This window comes from Culex pipiens, chromosome 1, assembly GCF_016801865.2.
Source record: "Culex pipiens pallens isolate TS chromosome 1, TS_CPP_V2, whole genome shotgun sequence".
Taxonomy (NCBI): Eukaryota; Metazoa; Arthropoda; class Insecta; order Diptera; family Culicidae; genus Culex; species Culex pipiens.
Window position 1 is genome coordinate 28,403,918 of NC_068937.1, and position 15,923 is coordinate 28,419,840.

The following is a 15,923-nucleotide window of genomic DNA, read 5'->3' on the forward strand; positions in this document are numbered from 1 at the left end:
ACGATCCCATTATTGCACTCTTTAGACGGGCGGTTCGGAAAATATGTTTGGTTATAATTATGGCGCCGATAGTGGACAGAAATTGATAGAGAGAGAGTGAGGAGGAAAATCAGGGCAAATATATCAAAGAAATGAAACCGGCGACTGCAGCTGACAAATCACAACCACGACGTCCTGTGAAGGGAGAGGGGAGGGGAGGGAGGGGGGTCCGTCAATCTCGATTATCGGCGAGAATTGAATCCAATTAATTAGAGAAATAATAGTAATTAAATTAGACGCTAATTAGATGACCGGTTTACTGGCTGGTGGCCGGCTACCGTGCAGCATATTGGTTGGATTGCATTGTGATCAGCTCCGACTCAGAGGAAAAACGTTTTTATGTCATGTGCCGCAGGGAATCGGTTTTGCGAAGGACTTTTTTTTTTGCTTGCTTGCCAGTCAGCAGTCTGCTATTCAACGGAATTCTAATTAACTTTGATTTGGTGACAGAGCGTGATTGTGAAATGACAAATCTAATTTGGGACGAATGTGAGCAGTGATTGTTGTTTTAATTAATGAAACTCACAGTTTTTTTTTTGTTTCTCAACTCAAAAACCAAAAGACGTCAGCAAAGTATTACTTTTCGATACAAGTGCCGAATATTACAACTTTTCAACAATTAATTAGGGGAGAGTGGGGAGACTTGATCCCCTTTTTTTGTATCGCACATAACTCTGTCAATTTCTCACAAAACTATAAACTTTTTGCATGAATTGAAAGCTTAAACATTCATCTGTGTTTGGCTAATAAGGATATTTCATCAGATGAACTCTTCGAATCATGCCAAGCGTTTTAAAAAAATATTTTAAACCGGCATTTTAAAAATGTTAGGGGTAACTTGATCCCCCTTTCAACATTTTGAAGAAATCTTAAGCAAAATGTTTCTTATTCATCCAAACTTTTAATTTTCTATAAGTTACAGCAATTTCACATAAAACCTGTACGTTTGTGTTCAAAATATAACAAGTTTATTATGTTAAATATTTAAAAACTTAAAATATTATTTTTTAGACCAAAATTAAGCATGTTTACAAAAGCTGCAAATTTTTGTTTACGAAACTTTTGAAAAATGGTTCAAACTGCAGTAAGTTATGTACAACTATACTAAAGGAAACTATGTATGAAAACCCAGCTCAATTAATTAATCTTGAGGCTGATTCCAGTGACTGTAAAAATGCAGGGATCAAGTCTCCCTAAACGCACTTTTTTAAACAATTGATTGTAAAAATAATATGACGATAAATTTAACATCAAATGCGTAAGGGTTTTGGAGTTGATAAGTTTATCAAACAATTCATGCGTAAAAAATATTTTTTGAATAATTTTTGAGTGTTTTCTATACATATCAATACAAAGAAAAAAAAATCTCTTGGAAGTTTTTTGCAGCTCGTTTTAGAAAAATGTTTGTAACTGAATCTAAACATTTTTTAATTTTTTTCTTTGTTTTCTACAATGAGTTTTAGTTAATTCCGCACAACTTTCTAGAACAAAGCTAATTGTTTTACCCACATGCTGACGAGATACAGGCTTGGGATCAAGTGTCCCCGGGGATCAAGTCTCCCCACTCTCCCCTACAGCTAAAATCTGACCCTTAGCTCGATTAATATTTGCATGTAAATGTGATTTTATGTAGTTAATTGTTGTGTAAAAGTTACGACTCGTTCTGAAAAATCGTCATTTTACAACTTGTTGAACAGTCTACTAACGGAAATATACTCTTTCTAATCAAACACCTATCTTCGTCATATGAAGAGTTTGATGCTCGATTAAAGCTCCAAAAATACTATTTAGGCTATGAACTTACCAGCAACCGCATCGCCTCGAGTAACACGCAAATGTATGCTACATACTGACCAAAAAGATCAAATTTAATGCACTTTTGATCATAATTTCTTTTTTGCGAGACCATTTCTCATCATTTTAGTGACACACACTCCCACACGCAAGAAGAGAGTTTAACTGCTTAACGAAAGTCGCCATCAATATCTTTTCACTTGCGCTAACGATTTCAAAGCGCTTAAGATATAAAATTGCTTCCAACTATCGGCAACATGTTCTTTTGAACATTAGTTAGTCACTCACTTGAAAAATAATCCCGAAACATGTAACTAATTAGCAAGCGCCATCAAAAAAACAAACGCGCTAAGTCACTTGACGTTTATACCAGCCTGATGGCAAGATTGTCAAATTGTATGTATGGGCCGCGATACTCACATTGGTTGGACCGTGGACCCCGCTATTTGGTCGCTTTACCCCTCTGACGCTAAATATAGGGTAAAAGAGCCAGCAAATGTGCAATTGAAAAAAAGTTTTTTTTTGTGAAAAAATATTTCAAATTGTGTTTTTGATGAATAATTTTGAATATGTTTTGTCGAAAAATAAATAACTATAAAAAAATAAAATATTATCCAGCCTTTTGAGGACGAAATCAATCGTTCACATTTTTTAATGTTAACTTTATTAACATATTTTAGTGTTAAATGAGGTTAAATGTCAATATTCCAAGAAGATAATGTACAGCTTGTGACGATAAACTACCTTTCCTTTACTTAGAAATCGTATCCAGAAGGAAAACGATCACCAGCTATGTTGGTCCGCACCGGGTTCTGAACTCCCATTTGCGAGGCGGAAGCCTTACCGCATGACTCAGTCTTAACAAAAAAATTAACTAGACAATAAATAACAATTTCAAATTACAAACCTAAATATTAAATAAACTTATTTTCAAATTTACTTATAAATGGCCTGTATACCCTATTTTGTGCAACCAGTTTATGGAGCATTCACCCTATATGGACTGTCAAAAGTGAGGTTCACTTTTTGACAAGCTTGCCACCAGTCTATACCTATTAGGTTTTACAGCGTGACGTCATGAGCGCACACGCACACACATTTTTACTTAGACACACGTGCAAAAAATGTAAACAGTGCAGCCGAACTGTCAAATTTCTAACCTAAAAATCGAGTCGGCGTAAAACCTAATTCAAATCGAAAGCTGAAGAAACCCGAGCGAAAAGCGAAGGCAAATAAAGAACAAAGGGTGGCCACCAACACCACCAGCAGCGCCTGTTGGCGAGAGCCAGTGATGCCAGGAAATTTTCTCTATAAATGCTACTTTTCGTGAGTGTTCGCTTTAAATTTCATCAGTTTTGGCAGCACTAAGCAGACCCAAAAGAGCGCTGGAAGCAAAAAAGAACTAAGCACTGAAAATAGGAAAATGGGCGTGGCCCAATGCACTCGACTGATTAGAATGCACTTGGATTTTTTTTAAAATGCTTATAAAAGGAATTGCATAACTTTTAATAAAAGTGAAAATAAACAGAAATGTTCACAAAAAATTGCTCTACTCGTTGGTGTACTTGGTTTTATGAAATTTCAAGGAACACTTCAATTATTCAGCATCATTCAAACACGACCGCTTATTAGGCTTAAAATGAGTATATTTCCCCTATTTCGAGATCAAAAATATACTTCCCCTGGAATTTTCACAATAGGCTTTAGTCGTCACTCAACCTATAATTCATGTGTGAAACAATCCCTTAACGTAAATACTTTTCAAGCTACAAATATCTCATTCTCATTTTCCTCGAGCGTTGATGGATAACTACTTCAAGTGCACCTGCCAGTAGCAATTATCATGAAACCGTAACGACTTCATTTTGGGCACAGGATCTCAGGTGCACTTATTTCAGGGTCAGCTGGGGTACAAAATATTAAATACTTTTTTTACGGTCTTAACCACAATCCAAACAGTCATTTAAAATCTCGATTTTAAGCATATTTCAAGAATTTAAGCATTAAAATTTTGAGACACCCCAAATTGCCACATTAGACGAAATGCACTCCTTTGAAACTCTGTTCACTTTGAAAGCTTCTGCAATAAATTGTTTATTGTACACATCATTCACAAAGAAGGGCAAACTGGTTCAAATGGACAACTTGATTTAATTTATATATAAATTACTGTAAATTTTCAAATAAGTTCTCCATCAAAAGCATCTTAAATTTTTAAATTTTGTAACTCAAAACTCAACATCGATAGTTCGGCTCACCCAAAAAAAAAAACTCCAGACTTTCCCTCAACACGAATAAATCGTAAAAGTTCCTCCCATTCATTTTGTGTGTTGTGTTTCAAAGCAATACACTTGTGCTAGAGAAGAAAAAGCATATGTGCAGCGCCACCTCCCTTCTAAAAGGGGGGCAGGGTGGCACGAAACAAAAACTTTTCACCAAATTACCAACGCTTTCCAGGCCAAAACACATTTATGCTGTGCTGCTGATGGGAGAAGTTCAACCGAGAACTTAATTTTCCCTGTCCAGGAGGAAGCGGGAACACTTACTACGTCATGTGTTACAACGGGATAGAGGGGGTAGTAACAAAACAGAAAGCTTTTGAAAGCCCCATTCATTTGCCAAACCCAACATTTGTTTCGCAAGTGATGGTTTGTGGGCGAGACCAAAAGTAGCAGCTCATTTGTTTGAAAGTGAGGTATTTTCAGGGGTTTTGGGTGCTAGCACTATAGAATTCGAATTAGACGATAGTTTGTTGTGGATAAAATTTCGAAAGTTGGAACCAGCTTGGTTTGTGTCATAGCATCTGCTAAATAGCTCAAACAGACCATTGCGCCTAGTGAGTATGCAAAACACTCTACTCTACAGAGCAATTCTCTACGATATCGGTCTTTTTTTTTAAATTTTAAATTTTGTATTTTTTAATCTGGCTGAAACTTTTTTCAGCCAGATTAAAAAATACAAAAATTAAAATTAAAAAAAAAAAAGACCGATATCGTAGAGAATTGCTCTGTAGAGTAGAGTGTTTTTTTTTTTTTTTTGCAGGCCAAGGATTGATACCTAAGAGCATGCAATGGCATTGACCTTGTTGCGTGCTCTTCGGTTGACGTCCACGTAAGGAACATCCTGGAAGGAGCGTAACTAACTACATCCGTAGTTCTGTTAGATCATCCGAATTATCTTGATCAGAACAGTATAGCTCTGGTTCCTTGCGAGTGTCCTATTTTCTTACCTCCACGTTGGCTTGGTTTTCATGATGACCTAGCTGGTGGCCTGTGGAAACGGATCGTAAACCTTTGACCACCGCGGGTCAGAGTCGAGACGGCTAAAAGAAAGGGGCGCGACAATGTGGGAAAGAGAAGTAATTTGTGATTGTAGACGGTATTGTTTTGATTCGCAGTATGTTGAGTCAACTGCTGTGGATGTACCTGAAACATCGCACAATGGGGTTTCTCTTCTCTTCATTCTCACACGGAAAGGAGTTCCATCTTAAATTTAACAAATCAAATTAGCTGGCTTCAAATTGGTGGAACAGTGATTTTTTTGGTTAAATTAGCTAAAATTACAGGTAAATTTACCAACTTGGGATTGGTGAAACAGCTAACCCTGATTGCTGATTTGCTATCCAAAACTGACAGCCCAAATCAAAATGACAGGAGAGATTTCTCCAAAAATAATGGTGTTTCAGCACAATTTTGCCTACTTTTTACCGAAAAACTAGCTGGAACCGGCAGCATGGATTTTTTGACAGATCATCAGTTCGAGACCGAAACAAAGCATCGTCTTGTATCGTGTTCGATCCTGTTTGAGCCGCAAGTTCGCGAAGTTTTTTGATGGTTATGTGTGCTGTTTGAGTGCAAGTGCAAGTGCAAAAGGTGATAGAATGTGTTGTGTGAGTGAATAAATCAAAAGCCTGGAAGGTTTTCTGCGGATCGACATCTGAAGGTAAGTTTCAGTAGATAAGGTGAGAAGTTTTTTGTGTTGAGGGAAAGTGGTTAGAAGTTGAGCCTCTCGTTATTGTTTGGATGATGCGTAGGTAAAAACATGTACTTAACATAAAGTGGGAGCATCCCTAAACCACGTTAACACTTTGGCAGGGGAAAGGGGAGGCTGGCGATTGTCCACAGTATACTTTTTTGTATGGACATCTGTCCACCTGGAGGGGCGGCGGGTACAGAATGTCTAGTTAAATTAAGTGAAATTAAGTGAAATTAAGTTTAATCAATTTAAGTTCAGTTAAATTAAGTTACATTTGGTAAAATTTAAATAAAAATGTAGAATTCAGTTAAAATCAGTTAAATTGATAAAATTTAGTTAAAATTAGTTAAATTTAGTTGAAATTAGTAAAATTTCGTTAAAATTGATTAAATTTAGTTTAAATTAGTAAAACAAAGTAAAATTTAGATAAGTTTAAATAAATTTTGTTGAATTAAGATGAATTTAAAAAAATAGTTAAATTAAGCAAAATTTAGTTAAATTCAGATACATTCAGTTGAAATTAGTTATTTTTTGTGTGATTTAGTTGAATTTGCCCAAATTTGGTTAAATTAAGTTGTGTTAAGTTAAATTTAGTAAAATTAAAAAAAATAAGCAAAATTAAGTAAAATTAAGCAAATTTCAGTAAAATTAAGCAAAACTAAGTAAAATTAAGCAAAATTAAATAAAATTAAGCATAATTAAGTAAAATTATGTAAAATTAAGTAAATTAAGTAAAATAAAGTAAATTTATGTAAAATTAAGTAAAATAAAGTTAAATTAAGTAAAATTGAGTTGAAATTATGTTAAATTCAGTTAACATATGTCAAATTAATTTCAATCAAGTTTAATTAAGTAAAATTAAATTAAATCAGTTAAATTGAGCTTAATTTAGTTGAAAATGGTTATATTTAGAAAAATGTAGTTGAATTTAGGTAAATGTAGTAGAATATAGGTAAATCTAAGTACATTTATTCAAATGTTATTACATTTGGTAGAATTCAGTTAAATTGGGTTAAATTAAGTTAAATTTAGTAAAATTGAGTTAAATTGAGTTAAATTATGTTGAATTAAGTTAAATTTAGTTAAATTAAGCTAAATTAAGTTAAATTAAGTTAAATTAAGTTAAATTAAGTTAAATTAAGTTAAATTAAGTTAAATAAAGTTAAATAAAGTTAAATAAAGTTAAATAAAGTTAAATAAAGCCAAATAAAGTTAAATAAAGTTAAATTAAGTCAAATAAAGTTGAATCAAGTTAAATTAAGTTAAGTTAAGTTTAATTAAGTTAAATTAAGTTAAATTAAGTTAAATTGAGTTAAATTAAGTTAAATTAAGTTAAATTAAGTTAAATTAAGTTAAATTAAGTTAAATTAAGTTAAATTAAGTTAAATTAAGTTAAATTAAGTTAAATTAAGTTAAATTAAGTTAAATTCAGTTAAATTCAGTTAAGGCCGATGCAAATATTTTTCAAAGTTTTTGTCCCTCGGCTCGGGCCGGGTTCGAGGGGGGGCAAAAAAATAAAAAAATAAAAATATTGAAATAACAAGCCATAGTTCAACATTTGCACGGAAAAGTTGTTTTAAAATGCATTTTACACTAGTTCAGTTGTTTTGCAATCATTAGCATTAGCATTAGCATTAGCATTTGGAGGACGCCCCACCACCGGAAGGCTCCACAACGCTTATCCCACTGTTTGGTCTGGTTGTGTTAGACCCTCATCCGGAACAATAATCCAACACGGGAGATACCATGTTTTCATCTTTTGATGAGTGTGTAATACAGCCCAGGGCATAAGGGGGTCCACGCCGGGTCCAAGCTATCCTCGGGGAAATGAAGGAATGTTAGTAAACACCTATCTAAAGTGCGCAGGGACCCCTACGTCACCTTAGTGGTATAGATGTTTGTAGGGTGGTTTTGGACTCAATGTTAGTAGGAGAGGTAGAACCCTAGGATATACCCCGAAAGGTATTGCGGGCGAATCAAGTAGAGTTAGTTTTTTAATTATTAAACTTATACCATCAGTATAGTGTACAAGATGCATGATTTATAAATATTTTGTTTAAAGCCACGGCAGACACAACGCGACGAAGCCGTGCATGATAAATCTGTGATAAAAATTTACTGAGGTAAATCAATCATTTTCTCAGGTAAGATCAATGCTGATTAAACACAGTTTTAACAAGTCAGTTATTAAACTCATGCTACCGACTGTAAGAGTACAAAAAAAATTATATTTTCCTTTAAATGATTATGTGTTTTAGCGAAATTCGAGGTTATGAATTATTTAACGCATAGTTGAACTTGTGATTTTAAACTCTTACAACGATGCGGAGTGAACATTAATTATTTATATATTTGTTTTATTGGAATGTAAGAGTTAGAAGTTGAATTAAAACGACCGATTGAAAAAACATACTTAGTTAATATTAAATCTTTTGTTTTGCAATCATTAGTTTTCAAAAAAAAATGTAAAATTTGACGAAAACCAAAATTTTCGCGAAAAAAAACTTTTTGCGATAATAAACATCGAAAATTTTCAAAAATTCAAATGATTTTTAAATCAACCGAAACATGCTGAAAATGATTCTAAGCGCAGGGGAATGCATTCAAAATTAATTTCAACTGATTGCACTTAAATTTAAAATTGAAATATTAGAGTTTTTTAAAAAAATATTTTTTTTGCCCCCTGATTTTTTGAGCCAACTTTGAAGGGGGGGGGACAAAAACTTAAAATAAAATTTGTACCAGCCTAAATTGAGTTAAATTAAGTTAAATTAAGTTAAATTAAGTTAAATTAAGTTAAATTAAGTTAAATTAAGTTAAATTAAGTTAAATTAAGTTAAATTAAGTTAAATTAAGTTGAATTAAGTTAAATTAAGTTAAATTAAGTTAAATTAAGTTAAGTTAAGTTAAATCAAGTTAAGTTAAATTAAGTTAAATTATGTTAAAGTATGTTAAATTAAGTTAAATTTAGTTAAATTAAGTTGGATAAAGTAAAGTTATTTTGTTTAAGTGAAAGTAATTTGATGTTATATTTAAACTTTGTTAAATGCAAAACATAGTTTAAATTTAACATGAATTTACTATAATTTAACCAAAATAACTTTTTGTAAGTTTTTTTTTGTATTTTTGTATTTTTGTATTTTTGTATTTTTGTATTTTTGTATTTTTGTATTTTTGTATTTTTGTATTTTTGTATTTTTGTATTTTTGTATTTTTGTATTTTTGTATTTTTGTATTTTTGTATTTTTGTATTTTTGTATTTTTGTATTTTTGTTTTTTTGTATTTTTGTATTTTTGTATTTTTGTATTTTTGTATTTTTGTATTTTTGTATTTTTGTATTTTTGTATTTTTGTATTTTTGTATTTTTGTATTTTTGTATTTTTGTATTTTTGTATTTTTGTATTTTTGTATTTTTGTATTTTTGTATTTTTGTATTTTTGTATTTTTGTATTTTTGTATTTTTGTATTTTTGTATTTTTGTATTTTTGTATTTTTGTATTTTTGTATTTTTGTATTTTTGTATTTTTGTATTTTTGTATTTTTGTATTTTTGTATTTTTGTATTTTTGTATTTTTGTATTTTTGTATTTTTGTATTTTTGTATTTTTGTATTTTTGTATTTTTGTATTTTTGTATTTTTGTATTTTTGTATTTTTGTATTTTTGTATTTTTGTATTTTTGTATTTTTGTATTTTTGTATTTTTGTATTTTTGTATTTTTGTATTTTTGTATTTTTGTATTTTTGTATTTTTGTATTTTTGTATTTTTGTTTTTTTGTATTTTTGTATTTTTGTATTTTTGTATTTTTGTATTTTTGTATTTTTGTATTTTTGTATTTTTGTATTTTTGTATTTTTGTATTTTTGTATTTTTGTATTTTTGTATTTTTGTATTTTTGTATTTTTGTATTTTTGTATTTTTGTATTTTTGTATTTTTGTATTTTTGTATTTTTGTATTTTTGTATTTTTGTATTTTTGTATTTTTGTATTTTTGTATTTTTGTATTTTTGTATTTTTGTATTTTTGTATTTTTGTATTTTTGGATTTTTGTATTTTTGTATTTTTGTATTTTTGTATTTTTGTATTTTTGTATTTTTGTATTTTTGTATTTTTGTATTTTTGTATTTTTGTATTTTTGTATTTTTGTATTTTTGTATTTTTGTATTTTTGTATTTTTGTATTACTGTATTTCATTTTTTTTTTTTATTTGTCAATAGAATATCGCAACAAAGCCGTACAATTAGGATGATCAACTATAACATAGTTTAAAAGCCTGGAAACTATTGAAACATCCAAAAAACTTGCTGGACTACCAAAAAACGTACCAAGAATAGCGGAAAATCATGCTACACCAGCAAAAGTCTTTTTGAAAATAAAAAACAACTTTACAGGCAGCAAGGGATTTTTAAAAATGATTTCGAAATTACCAGTTAAAACAGTCGAAAAATTAGCTGGACTTACCGAAAAACGAAGCAAGAACAAAAAAGAAACGAGCTAAATCAGCCAAAAGGCTGGGTGAATAATGCGTGCTTTGCAGGCAGCAACGCACTATGGGCCATCTCCATACAAACTGGCGGCCAAATTATTTTTTTGCTTTTTAAATGTTTTTTCATACAAATTTGGGTAATTGTATGGTATTGAAATGATATACGTCCATTTTTATGACTTTTCATGTTTTTCAATAGTTGATTGTTTATTTTTAATAGTCTTTTCATACATTTGCAAGTGCAACAGAATTGCGTATATATTGTATTGCAAGTTTATATTATTAAATTATGGATAAGCTAATACATCCCCACTTTAAGGACACAACCCCTCCCTCCTCTTTCTTTCACCCCCCCCCCCCTCCCCTCCTCCCTTCCAACAAAATTTTGTTAGGCGTAATAAATTAATTTTTAGTCAAATATTTAATATTTACTGCTGTGCGTTTCTTTTTGTGAGTCCATGCCATATAACTTGAGACCTTTTAGGTACTTTTTATGATGTTTTGTACTAACCAACATAGAACTTAAATGTGGATCAGTTTCATGGATTGATCGCAGAAATTCATCATGCTAAGTCAATATTTTGCTGAATACTATTTTCGGTATCAAACTGAGATTCTCCAGTTTCGCTTGAGAAACTTCGGTACGAATACCTTATTTTGACTAAGGTACTCAATTTTAACCCTTACAGTCCGAACGTCTGATGCGAGATACCGAAAAAACCTTTAAAATGCTGTATCTTTGGCCTGTTTTGACCAAATAATCCCGTTTACCCCTCAAAAGAACCGGACAAATCTCTATTTTCAGAATCTATAAAGACATCCGGAATTGGTCACTTGGCCACGGAGATATTCCGGAACCTACTGGGGTAGGTTTTTGTCTGGGTATTCAACCCAATCTACAAGTGATGGTTATAATCATACATTCTTTATAAAAACAATCCAAATTTGCTCCAAGACCTATTCGGGACATATTTCGCATATTCCTTTGGTCCCGGACCACTGGATTTGAATTGGCCACCCTTCCGGAACCGACCACAGAGGAACTGATGGCGAACTCTAAATCAAGTCGAATACGGCTACCGACATGTCAAACAACACTGATTTTGACTCAGCAGTTCAGAATTGACATCCAAAGTATGATTTGGGTCCATTTGGCCATTTTGGAATCGACCGGGAACATCCGTAACATGGTTCCGGTGGACCGTTTTTGGAAACATCCCAAGTATGCCTTCCGACATGTCAAACAACACTGATTTTGACTCAGCAGTTCAGAATTGACATCCAAAGTATGATTTGAGTCCATTTGGCCATTTTGGAATCGACCGGGAACATCCGTAACATGGTTCCGGTGGACCGTTTTTGGAAACATCCCAAGTATGCCTTCCGACATGTCAAACAACACTGATTTTGACTCAGCAGTTCAGAATTGACATCCAAAGTATGATTTGGGTCCATTTGGCCATTTTGGAATCGACCGGGAACATCCGTAACATGGTTCCGGTGGACCGTTTTTGGAAACATCTCAAGTATGCCTTTCGACATGTCAAACAACACTGATTTTGACTCAGCAAATCAGAATTGACATCCAAAGTATGATTTGGGTCCATTTGGCCATTTTGGAATCGACCGGGAACATCCGTAACATGGTTCCGGTGGACCGTTTTTGGAAACATCCCAAGTATGCCTTCCGACATGTCAAACAACACTGATTTTGACTCAGCAGTTCAGAATTGACATCCAAAGTATGATTTGGGTCCATTTGGCCATTTTGGAATCGACCGGGAACATCCGTAACATGGTTCCGGTGGACCGTTTTTGGAAACATCTCAAGTATGCCTTTCGACATGTCAAACAACACTGATTTTGACTCAGCAGTTCAGAATTGACATCCAAAGTATGATTTGGGTCCATTTGGCCATTTTTGAATCGACCGGGAACATCCGTAACATGGTTCATTTCTGAAAGAAACGGAATCAACTGGGGTACATGTAACGTCTGATTTCTTTGAAAAAGTGTCAGCACGAACAAAAACTGCGAATAAGAAAAAAAAGAGCACAGTTTTTCCTCTATGAATGGTATCAAAAGAATATGTACGAATCATCCCACCGAATTTATTGTTTGGCGCATTCGTAAAACTTTCATTGAAAACTTGCTCAGAGTGTATTGAACATGTAGTTGTAAAACCGTAGTCAATAGTTCAACCGTGTTTACGTGTATTAGTGTAATTCAAACCAATGCTTGGTTTTTAGCGCCAAAATGAGAAGTGTCAATCTGAATTTAGAGTTTCATTGAACGCGACATCCGGCTAGTGGATATGGATTACGGCAGCGATTCGGACGGGGAAATTCCAGACTACGACATCGACGACGAAATTGACGAACCATTTCCGTGGGATTTAGAATCCGATCAAGAAGACAACAATGAAGAAGAAGAAGAAGAAGCAGAACGGATTTACCTCAACAAGGCGCAAGACATGGAGTGGACATCGAAGTTCCACGAGACAGGCTGGGACAAGAACCGCCAAAAGTTCTCGGAATCTGAGGGCAGCTTCAATGTCGATCCCATGAAGATTCGCACTCCCAAGGACGCATTCGTTGAGTTTGTGGACGCAGAAATGCTTGAATCTATCACAAAATACACGAATGCTGAGGCTGTTGCGGCTGGTGACTCCAAGTTCAAACCCGTATCCAGCGATGAGTTCTTGGCCTGGATGTCCTGCTCTGTGGCGGCAGGTTTGATGGGAGCCAACCACACGGGTGCACGAGCGTTATGGACAACCGACACTGTGTATGGATCAGGATTTTTCCGGTCGGTGATGAGTTTGGAGCGCTATCAGGCAATATGCAAATATGTACGATTTGACGACTCGGTCGCCCGGAGGACTCCGCGACAATATGGCGATCAGGCAAAGCCCACATACACGAAATCCGCAGACCGTCTTGCGCCGATCCGGCCGATTCTGGAACTTTTCCGAAAGAACTTTCGGGACAAATATTCACCCGGTGAAAATGTTGCAGTGGATGAACGAATTGTTAGTTTTAGAGGAAGAGTAGAGTTTCGCGTCTACAGTAAGGGAAAGCCTGATCCGTATGGCATAAAAGTGTTCGGATTATCCGATGCGGACAGCGCGTATTTTTCGACATTTGATGTTTACACCGGTAAGTAATTTATTCCATCGGTTACGTCCTACTTGTGTTCTACTCATGATTTTTGTCCTATTTAGGCAAGGTTGGAAATACCGCCGAAGTTGGCCAAGGTAAACGCGTAGTGCTGCAGCTGACGGAGCCTTATATCGGTTCAGGTCGTCGCGTGGTGTTTGATAATTTCTTCACATCGATCCCACTGTGCGAGGAGCTGGTGGAGAGGAATTTACCCTGTATTGGTACGCTCCGCAAAAATAAGCGGGAAATACCGGTGGTCGTCCAGGATGCATTGAAGGACACGGCTCGTGAGGTTGGATCTCGACTCCATGTGTACCATAGTGAACTTATGATGACGTCATACATATCTAAAAAGAACAAGCACGTGATCATGCTGTCGACGGACCCCACAGTGATTCCATCCGAGCCGATAGCGGAAGTTGGAACCGGAGCAGAAAAGGCACAATCGCCACATGTGTTATAATCGTATTCTCATGAGTTTATGTTTACAGCCAGCAGTTGTAGAAATGTACAACAAGTACAAAGGAGGCGTGGATTTGACGGACCAGGTGACGAAGAAGTTCAGCTGCCAGCGTGCTACTCGGCGATGGTCAAAAGCTCTTTTTGAGAATTTGGTTGACATTGCGATACACAACGCTCATGTCATGTTCACGTGGGCAAATCCGATGGCGAAAATCACGAAGAGGGAGTTCATCGAATGGCTGGCTAAACAGATGGCGATTGCGCACGTCGAAACTCGCAGAAAAACCGTCGTTGGTCTACACACGGATGTTGTCAACCTGATGGATAACTTTTTGCTGAATTTCTCGCAAAAATATGGTCCAACTACGCGTCCAACTGCTTCTTGCAATGTGTGCAGTGTGCACACAAATTTGCTTGTGTGCGCCAGGTGCAAATCTGCCGTATTCTGTACGACTCATTATTTGGAGAAAAAGTTCTACCGATGTGCTGATTGTTGCGATGTAACAGAAGGAGAGGTAAAACTCAAAAGTGGCATTCAGCGTTGTAATCGTTGTCAGCGACACCTTGACAAAAAAACTCCGGTTTATTGTCATAATTGTGGTGACTACATGTGTGCCCTACACAAGAAAACTGTTGTGCACCTGAAGCTTTGTGGAACCTGCTCCACGGAAGCTTCTCCAAAACCAAAGAGCGGATGAACGGTAATAAAAAACTAAAAAAATTAAACCATATGAATGTTATAACAAATGTTGAGAAGTAATTCCAAAATGGCCAAATGGACCCAAATCATACTTTGGATGTCAATTCTGAACTGCTGAGTCAAAATCAGTGTTGTTTGACATGTCGAAAGGCATACTTGAGATGTTTCCAAAAACGGTCCACCGGAACCATGTTACGGATGTTCCCGGTCGATTCCAAAATGGCCAAATGGACCCAAATCATACTTTGGATGTCAATTCTGAACTGCTGAGTCAAAATCAGTGTTGTTTGACATGTCGAAAGGCATACTTGAGATGTTTCCAAAAACGGTCCACCGGAACCATGTTACGGATGTTCCCGGTCGATTCCAAAATGGCCAAATGGACCCAAATCATACTTTGGATGTCAATTCTGAACTGCTGAGTCAAAATCAGTGTTGTTTGACATGTCGAAAGGCATACTTGAGATGTTTCCAAAAACGGTCCACCGAAACCATGTTACGGATGTTCCCGGTCGATTCAAAAATGGCCAAATGGACCCAAATCATACTTTGGATGTCAATTCTGAACTGCTGAGTCAAAATCAGTGTTGTTTGACATGTCGGAAGGCATACTTGGGATGTTTCCAAAAACGGTCCACCGGAACCATGTTACGGATGTTCCCGGTCGATTCCAAAATGGCCAAATGGACCCAAATCATACTTTGGATGTCAATTCTGAACTGCTGAGTCAAAATCAGTGTTGTTTGACATGTCGGAAGGCATACTTGGGATGTTTCCAAAAACGGTCCACCGGAACCATGTTACGGATGTTCCCGGTCGATTCCAAAATGGCCAAATGGACCCAAATCATACTTTGGATGTCAATTCTGAACTGCTGAGTCAAAATCAGTGTTGTTTGACATGTCGAAAGGCATACTTGGGATGTTTCCAAAAACGGTCCACCGGAACCATGTTACGGATGTTCCCGGTCGATTCCAAAATGGCCAAATGGACCCAAATCATACTTTGGATGTCAATTCTGAACTGCTGAGTCAAAATCAGTGTTGTTTGACATGTCGAAAGGCATACTTGAGATGTTTCCAAAAACGGTCCACCGGAACCATGTTACGGATGTTCCCGGTCGATTCCAAAATGGCCAAATGGACCCAAATCATACTTTGGATGTCAATTCTGAACTGCTGAGTCAAAATCAGTGTTGTTTGACATGTCGGAAGGCATACTTGGGATGTTTCCAAAAACGGTCCACCGGAACCATGTTACGGATGTTCCCGGTCGATTCCAAAATGGCCAAATGGACCCAAATCATA

The 15,923-nt window shown here is 35.1% G+C and overlaps 1 protein-coding gene across 1 annotated transcript; it reads left to right on the forward strand.

The window, feature by feature from the left end:
- Positions 1 to 12,607: 12,607 nt before the first annotated feature.
- On the forward strand, positions 12,608 to 13,917 carry LOC128093832 (piggyBac transposable element-derived protein 4-like). Its single transcript, XM_052711664.1, has 2 exons — positions 12,608 to 13,451; positions 13,517 to 13,917. Exons 1-2 carry the CDS (start codon positions 12,608 to 12,610, stop codon positions 13,915 to 13,917), a joined length of 1,245 nt encoding a protein of 414 aa, XP_052567624.1.
- The last annotated feature ends 2,006 nt before the right edge of the window (positions 13,918 to 15,923 follow it).